The 18140-nt window shown below is 48.0% G+C and overlaps 1 protein-coding gene across 1 annotated transcript; it reads left to right on the forward strand.

Annotated features, from left to right (window-relative positions):
* The first annotated feature begins 14332 nt into the window (after window positions 1–14332).
* LOC101768367 (amino acid transporter AVT1C) lies at window positions 14333–17673 on the forward strand. The gene is made up of 11 exons (XM_004962627.3): window positions 14333–14574; window positions 14684–15057; window positions 15385–15599; window positions 15676–15699; window positions 15786–15966; window positions 16166–16385; window positions 16547–16682; window positions 16773–16935; window positions 17070–17113; window positions 17220–17282; window positions 17371–17673. The coding sequence occupies exons 1-11, from the start codon at window positions 14333–14335 to the stop codon at window positions 17461–17463; spliced, it is 1755 nt and encodes a 584-aa protein (XP_004962684.1). The 3' UTR covers window positions 17464–17673.
* The last annotated feature ends 467 nt before the right edge of the window (window positions 17674–18140 follow it).

Consider the following 18140-nt stretch of genomic DNA (forward strand, 5'->3'; position numbering starts at 1 on the left):
GGTCTGCATCACGGGATCAAATTCACCCCATCATTCAACTGTGCCCAGAAAGTTACCATGCTATCTGATATAGTTTCTCATTTTTCCCTCGAAAGCCAAATTATGTTTAGCAAGAAACTTGACAGCAGAAACAATTCTTACTAAAATTTATCTCCAACGCTCTTTCTCCTTTGCAATTTCCCGTTGCAAATCATCATCAATTGTTTTATTTTTGCTCAACCTTAGCATAAGTTCATTTCAAGTATTCATGTTTGTTATATGCTCAACACAATTCTCATGTTGTTTGTGTCTAAGACTAAGATGTTTCCAGTCCCTCAATCCATCATGTGTTAGCAAACTTTTGCTCTAACTTGATTTGAACAATTTGCAGTAAAAACAAAAAAAATTATCCACATGTTTAGAGTAAACCAACCATTTTCTATCAACCATCTCACCATTGCTTAACTTTCTGAAGTAGTAAGCATATGAAAAACGTCTATTAAGAGCATCTGCAGGAAACTCAAGATTCAATTCTCTCACCGGCCCCTTTTCAATCAATATATCTCTACCCTTATTATCAAGATTTCCCCAAGTTCTAGGATCAAAGACATCATGAATAGAAGCTTCTTGCACATCATCAATTGAATTTTCAGGTTCAGAGGAAGGCTGCAAATTTTCATTCTCTGTAGCATCATCAATGTCATCAACTTGTTCACTTAAATTATCATTAACTTGTTGCTGCCCTTGTTCTTTAATATCAAGTGCATCTACAGGATTATCATCACTACTTGAAGCTGAAAAAAACTTATGTATAGCACCTTTTTGAGATTCAATAAATTGATCTTCTACTCTTTTCCGTTTTCTTTTCTTAGCCCCCGACAAATGTTTCTTAGGTAACATTCTAAGATTCTAACACCTAAATTAGAAGAAAAACATAACTATATTATATGAATACCAAGTACTACAAGTCCGAAGTAATTAATTTAAATTAAAAAAATACCTAGGGCCTGATCGCTACCTTACTATGCGTGGTGCCGTGAGTCCAAGATGACGAGTCGAGTCGATGAGATGAGACGAGATGATGATTCGACGAAGCGGAACTCGGAAGTGGATGTGCCGAGTCGTCGAGGTGCCGACATGGGAGCAAACTATCCAGACTCCATTCGCACGGCGGCGATTCGCATTCGGCCGGCGGCGCACGCGTCAAAGTCCCGACTTCCCGTAGGTCTAAAGCCTAAAGGGCCTCTGACCCTCTGTTAGTCTATTACCTGGGTCTCTGACTCTCTGTCGCACGGTGTGAAGGGCCTAAAGTAAAGACCTAAAGGGTCGGCCGGGGGTCTGTAACGCCCGCAGAAATCACCAACTAAAATCACCCGTTAAAAACTGTCTTTAAAACCTTTTTACCGCTGAGCTCCCGGAAATCGGAAACCTCCCCGGCGATTTCGCCGTCCCGGTACCATGCCAACCCCCCCCCACCTATCTTTTTATCTGTGCCCGTGAATCTCGCCACGTGCCAGTGTCAGACGCCGTGCGCGTGCTCCGACCGCGTGCCGTGAGTACCGCCGGTCTCTTCCTTTTCTTTCTCTTTCCCCTTTTTTTCCTTTCTTTTTCTTTCTTCTTCCTTCCTCTTTCTTCTTATTCTTCCTCCCTCCTTCTCTCTCTCCTTCTCCTTCTCTTCCTGGCGCCACTCCCTGGCCGGCCCCCCCGCCATTACTACCCGGCGCCACTCCTTCCTGGAGCCACGCCGCCCGGCCACCTTGGGCCCGCCGGCCACTCCGCCCGGCGCCTGGCGCCCGACCCCGCACACGCCTGAACCCGGCCGCGCCCACGCCTAGCGCGTCGCGCCGGTCCGCCCGGCCCCAGCCGGCGCGCCGCGCATCGCCTCCGCCGGCGCCGCCACCGGTCCCGGCTGACCCGCACGCCACCGCCGGCCCCTACCCGTGCGCCGGTCCCGCCGGCCACTCCGCCGCACGCCGGCCATCCGGACCCCCACCACCGGAGCCTCCCATGCCGCCTATAAAAGGGCCGGCCCTCGCCGGTCTCTCCCCTACCCACCACCACCACCACCTGCCACGCCCCCGCTCCGGCCACCAACGCCGCCGTGAGCCGCCGCCGCCACAAAGCCGCCGCTGCCGGTACCTCCTCCACCCGAGCCGCCGCCACCAAAATCCCATCGCCGGCCGCCCTCCTCCCGCGTCGAGACTCCGAGGTGAGGGGCCAAATGGAGCTCCCTTCCACCGCCGCCCCCAGCCCGAGGCTCGCCGCCGGCGGAGCCCCGCCGACCGGCCGCCACCGACCCCCCCCCCCCAACTCCTCTCTCTCTCTTTTCCTTCCTGGAAGAAGAAGAAGAGATAAAAACCTTTTCAATTTCGATCCGACCCCCAAGTTTCCCAAAATTGCACCTAGGCCCTCCCACCACTCTCAAAGCATTCTCGCGGATAAGCCCCTCCACCTCCGAAAGAAATTACAAATAGGTCCCTGGTTACTATAAATCAGCCCTTAAGCCTCCGATTAAGCCCCTAATTCGTGTTTAACCCGTCATTTCATGCGCCAAACTTCCTCCATTTAACCCCAAATTTTACCACGTCATCCTCCGGCATACTTCCGCCAATCTATATCCAAATTTCCCAAAAATAACCCTTCTACCTATTTTCCGTTCGCGTTTCCTGTTCGGAGCTCACGGTTAAAAATCGTTTTCTCTTTATTTATTCGTGTGCCTGTTTGTGTGTGCCGTAGATCGCGGATTGCCCGAGGCGGAGCCCGAGGAGGAGTTTGACCGCGAGCCCGAGCCCGAGGACCAGTACCGCGAGCCGGAACCCCCGGAAGGCTTTGAAGACGGCAAGTCCAATCTCACCCTTTGATGCATACTTAATACCTAGCTTTTCAAACACAACCTATTGGCCTGTTTTACAAAATGCATATTATTTTACCGCAAGACATGGTTGGATAGCCACCCCTTGATTGTTGTGAACATTCCTTGTTGTCCTATGCTTATCTCTAAATATGACTCGCTCTGTTTAGATGATAACCACTGCTAGAACGCTTAGGAATTTGTTACTCAAATGCAATTATTATTACAATGGTGTATTCGGAAAATAAATGTGTGTGTGTGTCCAAGTAAGAGAAATGGCTTTTGGGTTCGGGGAAAAGGATGTGTAGACGGGATGGATGGGTGTTCCTCGTGTGGGATGCCATGTTGTTGTGCTCGTACCTTGGTGGTTGAGCAATGTCGGGAGACATCCATCCTGTCGTGATTAAGGACCGAGTTGATGTGTCATCTTGCCTAATTCCACTATCGTGCAACCACTCGACCGTTGTATGGGCAACGGCTTAGCATAAATCCCACTAGCTGAACTGTTAGTCCTCAGGGGTGCTGGTGAGCAACGGGAACCCATGGAAAAGGAGTAAGATCTTGGTGACTTAGGTCCCAGTTACGGTCTCATGGACGAGCCGTGAGCCCCTTGGGTGTTTTCGCGAGGGCTAGCCAGCCTTAGCTAAGGTGGGTAATGGCTTTGTTAGGATCCGTACCGTCACTAAGGTGATCGTGCTACGGTACCCTACTTGTGGGAAAAGTGTACACCCTCTGCAGAGTTAAAACCTATCCGGGTAGCCGTGTCCACGGCATTGGACGAGTTACGGCTTGGTCACATAACTAGTGTTTGGGCAAGAATGTCATGCGTGTGTGTGTGTGTGTGTGGGATTTCAGAAGAGTCTGGCAGTTGTGCCGTGCGCTATGACGGACGGGGAGTCCGATAGCGATAAAAACTTGGATCCTTTGTGTAGGATCAACCCCACTCAATGTTTCGAGTATTAAGGGAAAGCTTTACAAAAACCCTTTCCAGAACAACCCCCTGCATGTGTTAAAATTTAGCTTTTCCGCAAATAAACCCTAGCCTATCCTTGTTATTCTTGTGCATATACTTGCTTGTATTCCCCTCCGTGGATGGGGTTGGACTTGTTGAGTACGTTAGTACTCACCCTTGCTTCATTGCTACAGAGGAAGATCCCGATTTCGTCGCCGAGGACCTCGAGTAGAGGTTGTGTCCGCACCCGACGCTGCCTGTGGTGTTGGCCTGCCCAAGATGCTGCTGCTGCCGTGTAGTCCCGAGTGCTGTCTTTTGGCAGTCGCTTGGTTAGCCGCCGTTATTTATTTACTGTTTATCGCTGCGTGGCTTTCACGCCCACTCCCTCGGGAGTTGTACGGTAACTGAATTATCTGTCGAATAAATGTGTTATCAGCCTCCTGGGACTGATATTTGTATCACATTTAGTCTCTACTTATGTGGGGACGCTTCAGGGTCTCTCTGACATTTTGACTCTCTGTTCCCTCTAACTCTGTCGCACGTATAAAGGGCCGGTCGGGGGTCTTTCCGTACACGGGCATGCTACTGACCTGCTGTATGCCTGTATACCTTGGGTCCTGGGCTGGGCCCTAGGCCATCGCACCTCCAGCACCCTTGTAGGGTCGGCACTGTTTGCGACGGCTGAAGAAAGAAAGGAGAAATTGACACCTGCAGCTAGCTGCCGCCCCATTCAGAAAAATAGAAATGCAGCATGCAGGCAGGAGGTTGCACAACGCCTGAAACTGGAACCACACTGAAACTTCTGCAACCTGACAGAGAACACCTACTAACAGCAGCAAACACCAAAAGCTTTAAGCAAAGCACGAACATAAAACCAAGCAAACAAAATGAACACAATGCAACAGCATGGATGCACCAATAAAATCCTATATTTCATTATTTAATTATAAAAATGCTTAAATGCCTAAAAATTGCAAAACCACCTTATATGCCTTAAGCAAGCAAATTTGTTTCTAGCAAATTTTAGTAAAATGCATAGTTGAAGATTTTGGGTGTTACAGATCCCAGCAGCCGTGGAGCGCGGCGGTGGGTCCCGACGAGCTCCACGGGTGAAAGTGCATCTAGACCCCTAAGTGGATTTTTATGAATTAATGACAAAATGATTAAAAGACTAACTTGTTTGCTTAAGATTGTGAGCAGCATTTTGTTCTCATTGATTATGTGATTTTATCTCATAAGTTGAATGTGTATTATATGGCTTACAATGAAGATAGCAAGCAAGTATATGATCCTGTGATGCAAACGTGTGATCAATGACAAGCAAAAGTAAAGTGAAATTGGGGATATGTTATCATGATTGATCTATAAGCCTTCAAACCGTGTGATAGCTTGATTGTCAAGTAAAAGGATCATTAGCTAAAGAATAGTGAGATTTACAAATGGACATTGCAAGACTTTGTGTACATGATATATATATAGAGAGATGGGCTTATGGGTTACATATTGGTCTGAATTATTGAAATCTTGCAATTCATGGGATATTTTATTATCAATCAAGAACAAGCATTTGAAGAGGATTTCAAATGGAAATTCATTGTTGATGTCAAAAGCAAAGCCAAACTCAAAGTGGCAAGAATAGGTGAAGAAACCAAGCGAGATACTAGAGTGAGGGACTAAACAAGCTTTGGTTAAGTGACAGCTTGGATCATGTGCATTTTGCTAAGGTGAAATGGCTAATATCCGGGGGTTTCAAAGTATCATATCTAAGCCTTACCGAGGGAAGCAATGCAATGCATCTAATCTATTATGGTTGATAAAATGGAGTGACTTTGATTATATATGATGGAAAATTCTAAGTCACTAGTTCAAGGATGGTGTGCTCAAGATAAAAGATAGGTTGCACCCTCATGAAGTGAGAATTGAATAAAAGTGGCAAGACCCAATTTATTCAAGCTCAAGTGGTTGAATTAGATTTTATCTTTAATCTTGAGTATAGATATGCCGCTCTATCAAGAGTAGGGATGAAAATGGTCAGGAAAATATCTTAACCATTTCCGCTCCTGTATATTTTAGCCGAGAACGGAAGTGGGAATGGGAAAGCCAGACGGGAAAACGAATTCGATATTACGGGACATCGGGAACGGAATATTTCGATCGGGAACGTGTCGATTACGATCGGGAAGCGGTAACACAAAACGGGAACATCGATACATGTAACCACTTCAAATAGTGAGCTCGATGCAACAATAGCAACCATGCATAATCCATATGCAAACAAATGAACAATCAAACACTAAACAAGCAAGTAGATGAACAATCAAACACTAATCCGGCAGCCACCAGCCCAGCACTCCACATCTCCACCAGGCAAGCCAACAGGCAACAAAACACAAGTTCACAATACAACACCAGGCAGCAGAGGCGGCAGGACCCCAGTTGGCGGCGTCATTGGTCCGATGGTCCGGCGGCGGGGGAGGAGGGGCCGGCGGTGACGGCGAAGGGTGCGCGACGGGGCAAGGCGGAGGTGGAGCGTCAGGGGTATGGTCGGCTGGGGGTGGCAGCGGGAATGTAGCCATGGCCCGTGGGAGCCTTGAGGCAGCGTGCTAGCGCCTGGAGCAGCAGAGGTGGCAGAACCCCTAATCGGCAGAGTCATTGGTCTGCCGGAGGTGTGGCCGGCTAGGGGCGGTGGAGGCTGACGACAGGGCCGTAGGAGGACAGCTGGCGCCTGGCGGGGAAGAGGTTGGAGGCCCACAGGACACACAACAGGGCAAGACGGAGGTGGGACGCCGGGGGTCTGGCCAGCTGGGGGTAGCGGCGGCTAGGGCTGGCCAGGGGCAGTGCTCGCAGACTCGCAGTCGTAGAGAGGATTGAGGAGGTGACGCCGTAGCGCAAATGGGACGGACGGGAGTCATCGAGTCGGGGCTACGGTTTGGCCCCCGGTTTTGTTTGACTGGGACGGACAGGAGCTGGGCTGGGCCTGTGGTGCGGCTGCGTGGGAGGTTTCATGGGCTACATGTTGTTGTGGGCTGAATATGAGGTTTTGATATATAAAATATGAGAATACCGCCGGTATTATTCCCAGCTAAATACGGGAACCGTGAATATGGTCGGGAAAACCCCTTCCCTGATTCTGTTCCTGTTCCTGCCGACAATTCCCGGATTTTTTTCCCGTTTCCTGTTTTTCCTGCAAAAATGGTATGCGATCAGTTAATGCGGTATACGGTGTCAGTCGGGATGGGAATTTCCTATACCATTTTCATCCCTAATCAAGAGGGATGCGACATCAAATGGTTTGACTAGTCTCGGTGCTCAAATGGTTGGTGTTGACTTTGTTGACCTTTGCAGGTCGGGTCAGTCAGGTTTGTATACCAACGCCTAGTTTCGGGAGCTGCGGGTATTTAAACCCCCTCACCCCCTCCTTCTTTGGATACTTATTCTAACACGAAGAATATACCTCTAGAGGCCATTAGAGCTCTCCCACTCCATCTTTGTGAGTTCCCTTGAGAAATCTTGTTTGTTGGGTTGAGAGGGTGAAAGATTGAGTGATTGAAAGCAAGAGTGAGCCATTCCCATCCTTGAGCACTTGTGCACTTCATCAAGCATTTCATGAAGCATTTGTTACTCTTGGAGGTGAAGCCTCCTAGATGGCTAGGGGTTGCCCGTGAGCTCCCAACCTTTGTGGTGAGCTGCGGGAAGTTTGTGAAGGCATCGATCTTGCCTTCGTAAGGGAAGAGATCAAGATAGTGAAGCAAGGAAAAGGGTTGAAAGAGACCTGGGTCAAGAGGTACCCAGCCCCTCAACGGAGAGTAGGTGCTTCCTTGGAAGTAGCCGAACTCCGGTAAAACAAATTGACGTGTCTCCACTCTCGGTTTGCTTGTTCTTGAGTTCTTATAGTTCATCTTGTTCATATGCTTCTCTAGTTGAATTTTGGGCTCATAGTCTGATCTCTTTATTGAGTATGATCTGAGTGTACGTGTTCCATGGATCTATAAGTATACATCCTCTCAAGGCCGTGGTAACTCATAGATCTAAATTTCATTGGCTAAATTTGTGTGGCTTTTGAAATCAATATCTCAGGGTGGGCTGCGCCAATTCAAAGTTGGGTGAGCTGAGTTGAATCGGTTGAGCTGGTTTTGAACTAGCGCCCACGCAACAAGGTCGGCGCACCACCTGGTGCTCCAAGTCAAAGTCGGTTGAGCTGACTTGACCCGTCTGAGCCGGGTTTGTACTATCGGTTGCATATTGTGTTTGAATTTTTTTTAGGAATGCCTATTCACCCCCCCCCCCTCAAAGGCGATATCAAGGCACCTTTCAATTGTTATCAAAGCTAAGGCTCTCAATTTCGGGCTTAACCGCCTTGAGAGAAGATGTCTACGGGAGGTGATGTATTGGTAGAACTTCTTTACTGCCCATTTGGAGATTCTTCCTGTTGCACCTCAGTTTTGGAGTATGTCTCCCAAGGGGAAGTCTGTGATGACGGAGATGTTGTATTCCTGGAAGTAATGTCGTAGCTTCCGCGAGGTGAATAGTATTGCGTATAGCAACTTCTATACTAACGGATACCTTGTTTTGGAGTCTGACAACACCTTGCTGACGAAGTAGACGGGCCTCTATACCTTGTATACATGGCTTGATTCTGGTCTTTCAACCACGATCGTCGTGCTGACGACGTTAGTAGTCGCGGCGATGTAGAGTAGCAAGTCTTCATTGGGAGTAGGTGCCGTGAGGACCGGTGCCTTTGATAAGAAGTCCTTCAACTGTTGAAAGGCTTGTTCCACCTCCTTGGTCCACTGGAACTTATCTTGCCACTTGAGTAGTTTGAAGAAGGGTAGTTCCTGTTCTCCAAGTCTTAAGATAAACCTGTTGAGGGCCGCCATGCATGCAGTCAGCTTCTGAACATCCTTAATGCATGATGGAGCATACAAGTTGGTGATGGCAGCGATCACCTCGGGATTAGCTTCTATTTCTCGATGGCTGATGATGAACCTAAGTAGTTTTCTAGAGGGTACACCAAACACACACTTTGTCGGGTTCAGTTTCCACCGGTATGCTCACAGGCTTGCGAAGGTTTCTTCAAGATCTGTAATAAAGTTGTCAGGATTTCTGGTCTTTATGACCACGTCATCCACGTACGCCTCTACGTTGCGGTGTAGCTGGTTCTGCAAACACTCCTAGATGGCTCATTGATATGTGGCACATGCGTTCTTCAACCCGAAGGACATTGAAGTGTAGCAGAAAGCTCCGTACAGTGTGATGAAAGTCGTCTTGATCTATTCTTCCTCCTTAAGTGCTATTTGGTGATACCCCAAGTAGCAGTCGAGGAAACAGAGTAGAGCACACCCAGCCTCGAGTCGATGACTTGATCAATCCTAGGGAGCCCCAAGGGATTCTTTGGATAGTGCTTGTTGAGGTCTGTGTAGTCAACACACATCCTCCACTCATTATTGTTCTTCTTCCGCACCAAAATGAGGTTAGCTAACCACTCTGGATGAAGGACTTCTTTTATGAAGCCAGCTGTGAGTAGTTTGGCTAGTTCTTTTTTGATGGCTTCTCTTCTGTCTTGGGCGAAACGGTGTAGTCGTTGTCACTTGGGCGTAGCTTTGGGATCCACATTCAGTGAGTGCTCGATCAACTCCCTGAGCACCCCCGTCATATCAAATGGCTTCCATGCGAAGATGTCTCGGTTGGCCCGGAGGAAGCTGACGAGCGCATCTTCCTATTTTGGATCTAGCCCTAAACCGATCAGGGCTGTCTTGGAGCTGTCACCAGTCTCGAGGTCAATAGCTTTGAGGTCAACCTCTCCTGTCGGCTTGATCTTGGTTGCCCCCGACTTCTTCTCTGGGATTTCGAGTTCTGTCGGGGACAATTTTTTGGAGGCGGCGAAGACATGCATTACGGAGTTTGGCACCTGAGTAGTCGCTACCAGCTCCACAGCTTCTATATCGCAGTTGTATGATTTCTTTAAGTCTCCACACAGGGAAAGTACTCCCTTGGGTCCTGGCATTTTGAGTACTAGATACACGTAATGCGAGATGGCTATGAACTTGGCCAGTGCTGGTCTTCTGAGGATGGCGTGGTATGAAGTTTCAAAGTCAGCCACCTCGAACAGGATGTACTCGGTCCGGTAATGATCCTTGGTCCTGAAAGTAACTAGCAAAACAACCTGACCAAGGGGTACAGCCACGTTACCCGGGATAATCTCATACAACGGAGAGTTCATCGAGGTGAGCATAGCTGTCATGTTGAGGTCCATTTCCTCAAAGTCTTAGCGAAGAGCACGTTGAGTCCGCTACCGCCATCAATGAGTACTTTTGTGAAGCGAGAGCCTGCGACAATTGGATCAAGGACAAGAGGATAGCATCCTGGGTCGGAGAAACTAGTCCACTGATCTTTTCTTGAAAAGGTGATTGGCACCTCGGACCACTTAAGGAAAGTAGGCGTTGATGGCTCAATGGACATGATTTCTCGGAGGGTTAACTTCTGGGACTGCTTGGTAGCAGTACCCGGAGTGCCACCGAATATGACGTTGATGGTGTTGGACGGGTTCTGGAATTTTCCATTGTCATCCTCATCTCCATCTTTTTTGGCCTTTCCCTTATCTTTAGCTCCAGAAGATTCCGGCAGATCTTTGATGACTCTACGAAGACTTATGTAGTCCATCGCAGAGTGTTTGGAGTTTGGGTGCCATGGGCACTGTTTTTTCAGGAGCACCTTAAAAGGAGTCCTCCCTTGGTTTCCACCGCTCTTCTTGGAGGATTGGGACATTGCCGCAACAGTATTGTCTAGCTTCCTCTTGCGGTTTTGACCACTCGAGCAGTTGGGTCGGTTGTCATTGTGGTGATCGTTGCGATTCTTGCCGTTACCTTGGCCGTTGTTCTAATTGTTATTGTTCTAGCCTCTGTTACGACTAGATTCGAACCGCTCTATATTCTTATCTTCTTAATTTGCCCGGGCTTGGATCATGGTCTTGAGAGACTTAATATCCTCCGGGCGTCTTCTGCCAAAGTCTTGGAACATCTGACGGTCATAGAGACCGTTCTGGAAGCACTCTATGGCATCCTTCTCTGTGATCAAAAAAATAGCGTAGGTAACTACGCAGGGTTTCACCTTATTCTTGTTTGACTTGTGACAAGTCGATCCTGTTGCGAGGATGTTGCATCGCCCCTGTGAAGTTGTTTGTGAACGCCGCCTTCAGTTGACTCCATGCGTCGATGGAGTTCCTTCTAAGAGACTCGAGCCAAGTGGGTAGCCCTGCCTCCATGCAGATGGGGAAGTAGATGACCTTGGTGTCATCGTTTCCTCCTACCGCTTAGACCGTTAGCGAGTAGCATTGCAGCCATTGGAATAGATCCTTCTTGCTGTCGTATTTGTTGATACCCGAAAGTTTAAACTTGTTGGGTAGAACTGTCTTGCGTACTCAGCTTGAAAAGGCGGGGAACCCGTCAGTATATTCTCCCGAGTAGTCAACTTCTTGATCGTGTTCGCGGTGGTGCCCTTCAATGATGTCACGAGCGTTGCAATTCTGGTTGATCTGCTGGCGAAGGTCATGAGGTTGCTCAGGTTCTGGGTAGGGCCAACGGTGGCCGAGGGTCCCGTCTGACTACCTTCTGCCCTGTGTTGACTTACCCTGGGTTGCTCAATCCTGGGAACCTCATTTTTGGCGGCTTCATTGCAACTTGGATGCCTGCCACTGCTACCATGGTGGGAGGAGGTGCGTTGGACCAAGTTGATTGGACTCTGTCGATCGAGTAGTTCGTACGCGTGCTCCACTAGTAGGGCTAGTTGCCTGGTGTACTTGTCCTGCACCATCGCCCGAGTGAGCAGGTCAATGGAGGTGACAGTGGAGAGAGGAGTGTTATGTTGACGCGTTGAAATTTCTTCGAACGCTTGATCCAGGTTCATGATGGGTAGGTCATTTGCAAGGCGGCGTCGATGTTCTACTCGCTTTGCGTTTCTTGCTCGTCGGCGCGCCCTTTGATCTTCTATCTCTTCCCCTTGGACATTGGCAGAGAGTTCATCCACCGACACGTCATCAGGGTGACGCTCGCGTCGTGGATTCCTTTCTGGTTGTTCTACTCCATCATCATTGGCTCTTTGGGGAGTGACAATGGCGAGTAGTTCTTGCTCTGGGGAGAAACTACTCGAGCTTGACATGATGATCTCCGTAGGGCCGTCTTCTTCGTAGATAGGAGACAGAGGTGTTCCTTCCTGGTATGGGAGGTCATCGAGATACGCGACGAGGTGTGACTCGTCATCCCTGGCAAGGGCAGATGGTTTCATGCTAGGTCAGTAGACGAATCTGCCTTGTGGAGTAGATGTGATTACTAGGCCTTGTTGCGGACTTGATAAGGGAATCTCCTCGTCCGAATCCGAGTAGTAGTCAAAATCCTTGATCGAACCCGAGTTAGATATTGTCAGATTTGTAAGTCCGGCAGTCCACCAGGGGGTTACCCAAGTGGTTGATTTATAGGTGAGGGCGATTGCAAGACCAAGAACTCGAAAGTAATCGCAAGAAGCCTGGTAGAAGGCGCCTGCGTTTCAGAGTCCGAACGGGAACCGAGTTGTGTTGTAGACCAATTCGCACGATGGCACGAGCGCCAGCTCATGGGAACCAATCCGACTGGTGGGAGAAGTCGAGTTGTACTTGGACTCGCCCCTGGGACCTCGGAAGAGGTCGAAAATTTTGTTGAATTTTTCAAAGAAACCTCCAAAGCTTGGCGATGGAGATCAATGTCGTAGTGCTTCTCCTACAGGGCCGGTACGATGTGGCGGTGGAAGTTCCCAACACCGTCCGCCACGCAGACCTAGAAGCTGAAGACGAACATCGCGCCTTCTTCGAATGCAACGGTGAACTTGAGGATGACCGGAGCCATCGAGTTCCCCAGTGGATCTTTAGCGAGATCCTCTACCTAGCGCGCCAGCTGTCGGTGTTTAGACTCGGCAACCTACTGAGGGGGTACCCAAGGTAGTGTTTTGTACGTGGGGCTCGCCGAAGATAAGGAACTCGAAGGTGAACTCGAACACACAATTTAGACAAGTACGAGCCGCTTATGTCGCGTAATACCCTACGTCCTGTGTGTTGGTTGGATTGTATTAATTGATGGTATATTTGGAGGGGGTTCCTGCCTTACCTTATATTGCTAGAGGCAAGGTTACAGGTCGGTTGTTGCACAGGAGTTCTAGTTGGATTCGACCAGAGAGTTCTACTCTAATTGCTACGAGTAGTTTCCTAATCCTCAACTAGTCCTTGTCCGCCACGTAGACTACGCCGTCCTGCACCGTAGTCTTCATATCTGACACATCTTGGCATACAATCCCGTATTGTAGGACTGTCTAAACCTTCCGGTGGATCCATAGATGTATGGTCGACAGGTAGCGAGACCGAAAAGGAGAGGGAGAGAGGGTGGCGGCTGAGCTTTTGATGAGCCTAGGGTCCGAGTTCACTGCTGAGCTTTTAACTGAAATGTTTTTTTCATCTCAAATTATTATTTGTTTTGACTTTTCTAGATACATAACTTTTGCTATGGACCTATGTATATAGAAAAGATAAAATAATTAGTAATTTAGTACGAAGGGAGTGAGTAAGCATGGAATTTTGCGCTCTTCGGTGCTTAAGAGGAACACGATCGTGGGACTTGCAAATTTTGTATTCCTTCTCCCTACAGACACTGACAGATCCAAAAGCTTATGAGCACTCCTTTTCAGGATTATCTATCAGTACATACAAAAATATACTTTGAAGACCCCCAAAAAAAACAGCAGTTTATATCATCTAGAAATTCCATCTTGATGGATTTAGGAGTGCACGTGAAACCAATCTGGTTCATATAAGCTCTCCAGCTGTTGATTTCCTATCCGGTCACGTTTTTTTTCTTTTAGAGGATGGAATATCCGGTCATAAAAAAGTTCAACCTTCTTCTGTAGTTAGTAGGAGCATGATTTAAACTCGAAACAAGCTGTCACGTGCTGTTTATTTAATTTCCAGCTCAGCACCAAACGGTAAGATTTCGAACTACTCCGTCCGTACTTGCGATCCCACGAGAGGAGGGACGACGGGCGTCAAAGGGAGTACTAGGGGCCCACCCTCCAGTCTCGGAAGACGGCCAAGCGGGGCCCTACCGTCAGCCGCCGCGGCCGCGACTACGTGCGTCGATCTGACGTCATCCGGTTCATGCTGTGAACGCGAGAGGCGGCCACGAGTCCGCGACCGACCGGGAGCCCGAGACCGAAGCCGCGTCTTCCTCGCCTCGCCGATCTCTCCTCCTCCCTCCCGTTCGTGCGCGCCGGCCTTTATTACCTTCTTCCGCTCTCTCTGTTCCCTCGCTAGCTCGTGGTTGGGGATCGGATTCCGTAGACGTCGCCGAGTGAATTGATCAGGTACGTGCATGCAGATCGATGTCGCCGTCGTCGTTGATACCTCGCCCTAATCTCCGATCCCTTCGTACGTTGTATGTCGTTGATACGATGGAATCTCGTTGATCCTTCCTTGCATTGACGCGTCGTGTGTGTGCGCGCGCGCGCTTTCGTAGGGATCGTCGTCGGCGCCAGCGATGGACCGCGACGAGGAGATGGGCCACGGCGACCGGTCGCTGCTGTTCATCGGCGACGAGGACGACGACCTCGGCGCCGACCGGGACGGCGGCTCCCCGCCGACCTCCTCCGACGAGGGCTCCTTCTCCGAGCGGAGCGACGACGACGCACGCACCCCACGGGGCGGGCGCGGCCGCGGCGGCGATGAGAGGGGCGACGCGCCCGACGACGGCCAGAAGGGCACGTGGCCGCAGAGTTACAGGTTCGCCCTCTCGCCTGTCCTCCTCTTCCTCCACGCGACGACATGATCCATGCAGTAACGGCGGCCTGATTTGATTTCTCTCGTCGGGGTTTTTTCGTGTCGCGCGCAGGCAGTCGATCGACATGCTGAGCGCGGTGCCGTCGCCGACGGTGAGCACGCTCATGGCGGCGAGCCCGAGCCTCACCAAGTTCGGGAGCTCCTTCATCAAGGCAGGGAGCTCCTTCTTCCTCAAGAAGGGGGAGGGCTCGCTGCTGCCGCTCACCAGGCCGCTGCTGCCGACTTCGCTCTCGCAGCTCTCGCAGTCGTCGCTGCACCGGCCGCCCGTCAAGCAGTCCACGGACAACCTCGGCCTCCCGCCGCGGCCGCCGGCTGCGCACGAGGCCGGGCTGCCGGAGCGGCCGTCGAGGGCGTGCCTTAAGTCCGACTACATCGAGCTTCCGCCGCCTGCTAGCAAGTGCAGCAGCGGCCAATCAATCATCAATGGTGCGTTCAGCTAGCATTGATTCTTTTGGAGTTAAATTTGTTTGTTCATGTCCAAAACTTCATGCATTTATACCTGAATACTTCTGAACTGGTCTGAATAACTAGCTAGTTTCAGGAACATGGATGCCAATTTCAGTAATGCTAACCTTGACTTCAGTAATGATAATGTTAAGCTCAGTTAATCTTGAATTTTTTGTGCTAAGTTTGTTGTCCATCACAAGTCATAACTGAATATCTGAACTGGTCTGAATCAGCTGCAAAGTAATTAGCTAGGTTCAGTATCATGGATTCTAATCTTTGTTTCTGAATCTCTCGTTGAAATTGCAGGGTTTAATGTTCTTTGCGGCGTTGGAATTCTCACCACGGCTTATGGAATCAAGGAAGGAGGATGGTTAAGCCTCCTACTGCTGCCCTTGTTGGGTGGCAGTTCGTGCTACACTGGCTTGCTTCTGAAGAGATGCATAGACAGTTCACCGAACATTGAGACATACCCAGATATTGGACAAGTCGCTTTTGGTATATTTGGTCGAATCTTTGTATCGGTGTGTATTCCCTGACAATATACATTTCTGCAAATTCATCTCATCTATTGTTTGACTGATAACATCTCTTTTGCAGGTGGTACTTTACATGGAGCTTTATGTAAGTATTATCTGGTTCTGAAACTTATTACTGGGTACAGTCAGTATGCCTTTGATTGCTGAACATAAGTAAACTTTCTTATGCAGGCAAGCTGTGTGGAGTACATCACACTGCTAGGAGACAGCTTATCCTCAGTGTTTCCCTCCGCACATTTAGCTTTTACCGGTGTCGACCTGAACGCACATAATCTTTTTGCAATCACAATGGCCTTGGCAATTCTTCCATCAGTCTGGCTCAGGAACCTCAGCCTCCTCTCATATCTTTCTGGTAAGTACTATGTAGAATCTATACAGCATTACCTCTTATCTTTCAGGGCAATGTAGGACTATTTCTGCTCTTTTTATAAAGAATGACAGTACTAGAATTGACTCTTATAGCTACTATTTCAGTTAGTTCTTGAACAACAAAATAATCTTTCAATGAATGGATGATTGTTCTTGACCATCTTTGCACTGAATTATCGCAGCTGGAGGTGTGATCGCAACAATAACAGTTATTGTTTGCCTATTTTGGGTTGGCATTGGAGAAGGAATTGGATTCCACCCTTCTGGTGCTATAGTGAACGTGACCCACCTTCCAGTGGCACTTGGCCTGTATGGATACTGCTACTCAGGACACTCGGTTTTTCCAAACATATATTCGTCAATGAAGGACCGCTCGCAGTTTCCATTTGTGCTCCTGTTCTGGTAAGTACCTCAAATATCAATACTATTGAGTAGCATCTGAACCTGACAAATGAAATGCTACAGTACTGCTATCTCCATTCAGGCAAACCATACTATAATTTTGCTGTTTATTGTAAAAAAATGTTTGCCAGCTTACATCATATTATTCTCCACTATTTCAGCTTCACAGTGGTCACACTCGTGTATGCTGGAGTTGCTGTCTCAGGGTTTCTGATGTTTGGCGAGTCCACTATGTCACAATTCACACTGAACTTACCACAACAGTACATTCCCTCGAAAATTGCCATTTGGATGACGGTATGAGGAAAAACTCCCTGATCATCCCATTGCATTGGAACCAAGAAGAGATGCTAATTGCTACACTTGATTTTTCTTTTCTGGTGTCAGATTGTGAATCCATATACAAAGTATGCCTTGACGATGACGCCAGTAGCCTTGTCGATTGAGGAGGCGCTGCCTCAGAAGATGCAGAGTTACCTGGTTGGAATGTCTGTTCGGACATGCCTTGTCCTCTCAACTGTTGCGGTGGCTCTGCTTTTTCCATATTTCGGTGAGTGATCATTTCAGTTACTGAATATCAGTTTTTCTTTCCTAAATCCTAATTACTGAAATTTATACCCCCCACCCCCCCAACAACAACAACATCATGCCTGATAATGCTCTTCCTATACCATTATTTTGCAGCTCTCGTGATGGCATTGCTTGGATCTGTCTTCACAATGCTTGTGGTAAGTTCTGAACTTTTAAATTTACCTAAACTTCTGCGAGGGTTCTTTTTTTTGGCTAATTGAACAAAATTATTAAGTAATTTAAAATATGATTGATGACTTACAGGCTCTCATACTCCCATGTGCATGCTATCTCTCCATCAAGAAGGGTGCAGTACCTTTGTGGGAGGTAATTAACTCGAAATACAGACATAAACTTCAAGCCTGAAACTGCTAAACACTGTATATTAACGACCTAGCTTTTCCTTTCTTTTCAGATAATCCTGTGCATAATCATCATAATGATCGGGGTCGTTTGCGCTTGCGTCGGATCATACACCTCAATCAACCAGATGATTAGTAGCAGATAGTGCATGCTGTCTGATCTATGTGTAGTTCTTACAGATTCCTTTGAAGGTTGTCAGAGTTTTACTGATTCTTTCAATGTTGACAGAGTACCTGAAATCAGCAGTATGTCGGATTTTTGTAGCCACGTATATTCGTTCCTTCTTTTTTGACAGAAATTCTGTAAGAGAGTTTGTTGTATCCCGTTTGGATCCCTTCATTTTGAAGGAATTGGAATCTATTTAATGGAGTAGGCTAATTTATTTTGAAATGTGGGATTCCACAACTTTCCAAAGTTTAGATATAAGCCTATGTTAAATTCATAGGGTGGAAGATGGAAATTGATTCTATAGATTATGATTATTAGAATGGAATTCAATTCTTATAGCACGCTCTTTGACTCGCTTCCATCTAGCAGAAATGCAGCACATAAGTATCTCTCACATATGGCCAACAATAATAACAAATATATTCCACATACAATTATATTATTTTAATTAATTTGTGTCTAAATTATGATTATTAGAATGAAATTCAATTCCAAGGATCCAAACGGGGCCTAAGAGAGTTTGTTGTATCAGGTGAAGGTTCTGTTTCTGACATCCATGAGAGTAAATTTCAAAAGATTTCTTTTGCAGGCGCGTCTTCGGTTGTCATTTGTACAGAGCAGGAAAAAACAATTCATCATCTAAAAAGAACAACT

This window comes from Setaria italica, chromosome III (assembly GCF_000263155.2).
Source record: "Setaria italica strain Yugu1 chromosome III, Setaria_italica_v2.0, whole genome shotgun sequence".
In the NCBI taxonomy this organism is placed as follows: Eukaryota; Viridiplantae; Streptophyta; class Magnoliopsida; order Poales; family Poaceae; genus Setaria; species Setaria italica.

Bases quoted from the DNA above. Each gene is read 5' to 3' on its own strand.
- LOC101768367 (XM_004962627.3), top strand. From the start codon at position 14,333: ATGGACCGCGACGAGGAGATGGGCCACGGCGACCGGTCGCTGCTGTTC. The intron at 16,683-16,772 runs GTATGAGGAAAA...TTCTGGTGTCAG, and splicing joins AAATTGCCATTTGGATGACG to ATTGTGAATCCATATACAAA. The intron at 16,936-17,069 runs GTGAGTGATCAT...ATTATTTTGCAG, and splicing joins TCTGCTTTTTCCATATTTCG to CTCTCGTGATGGCATTGCTT.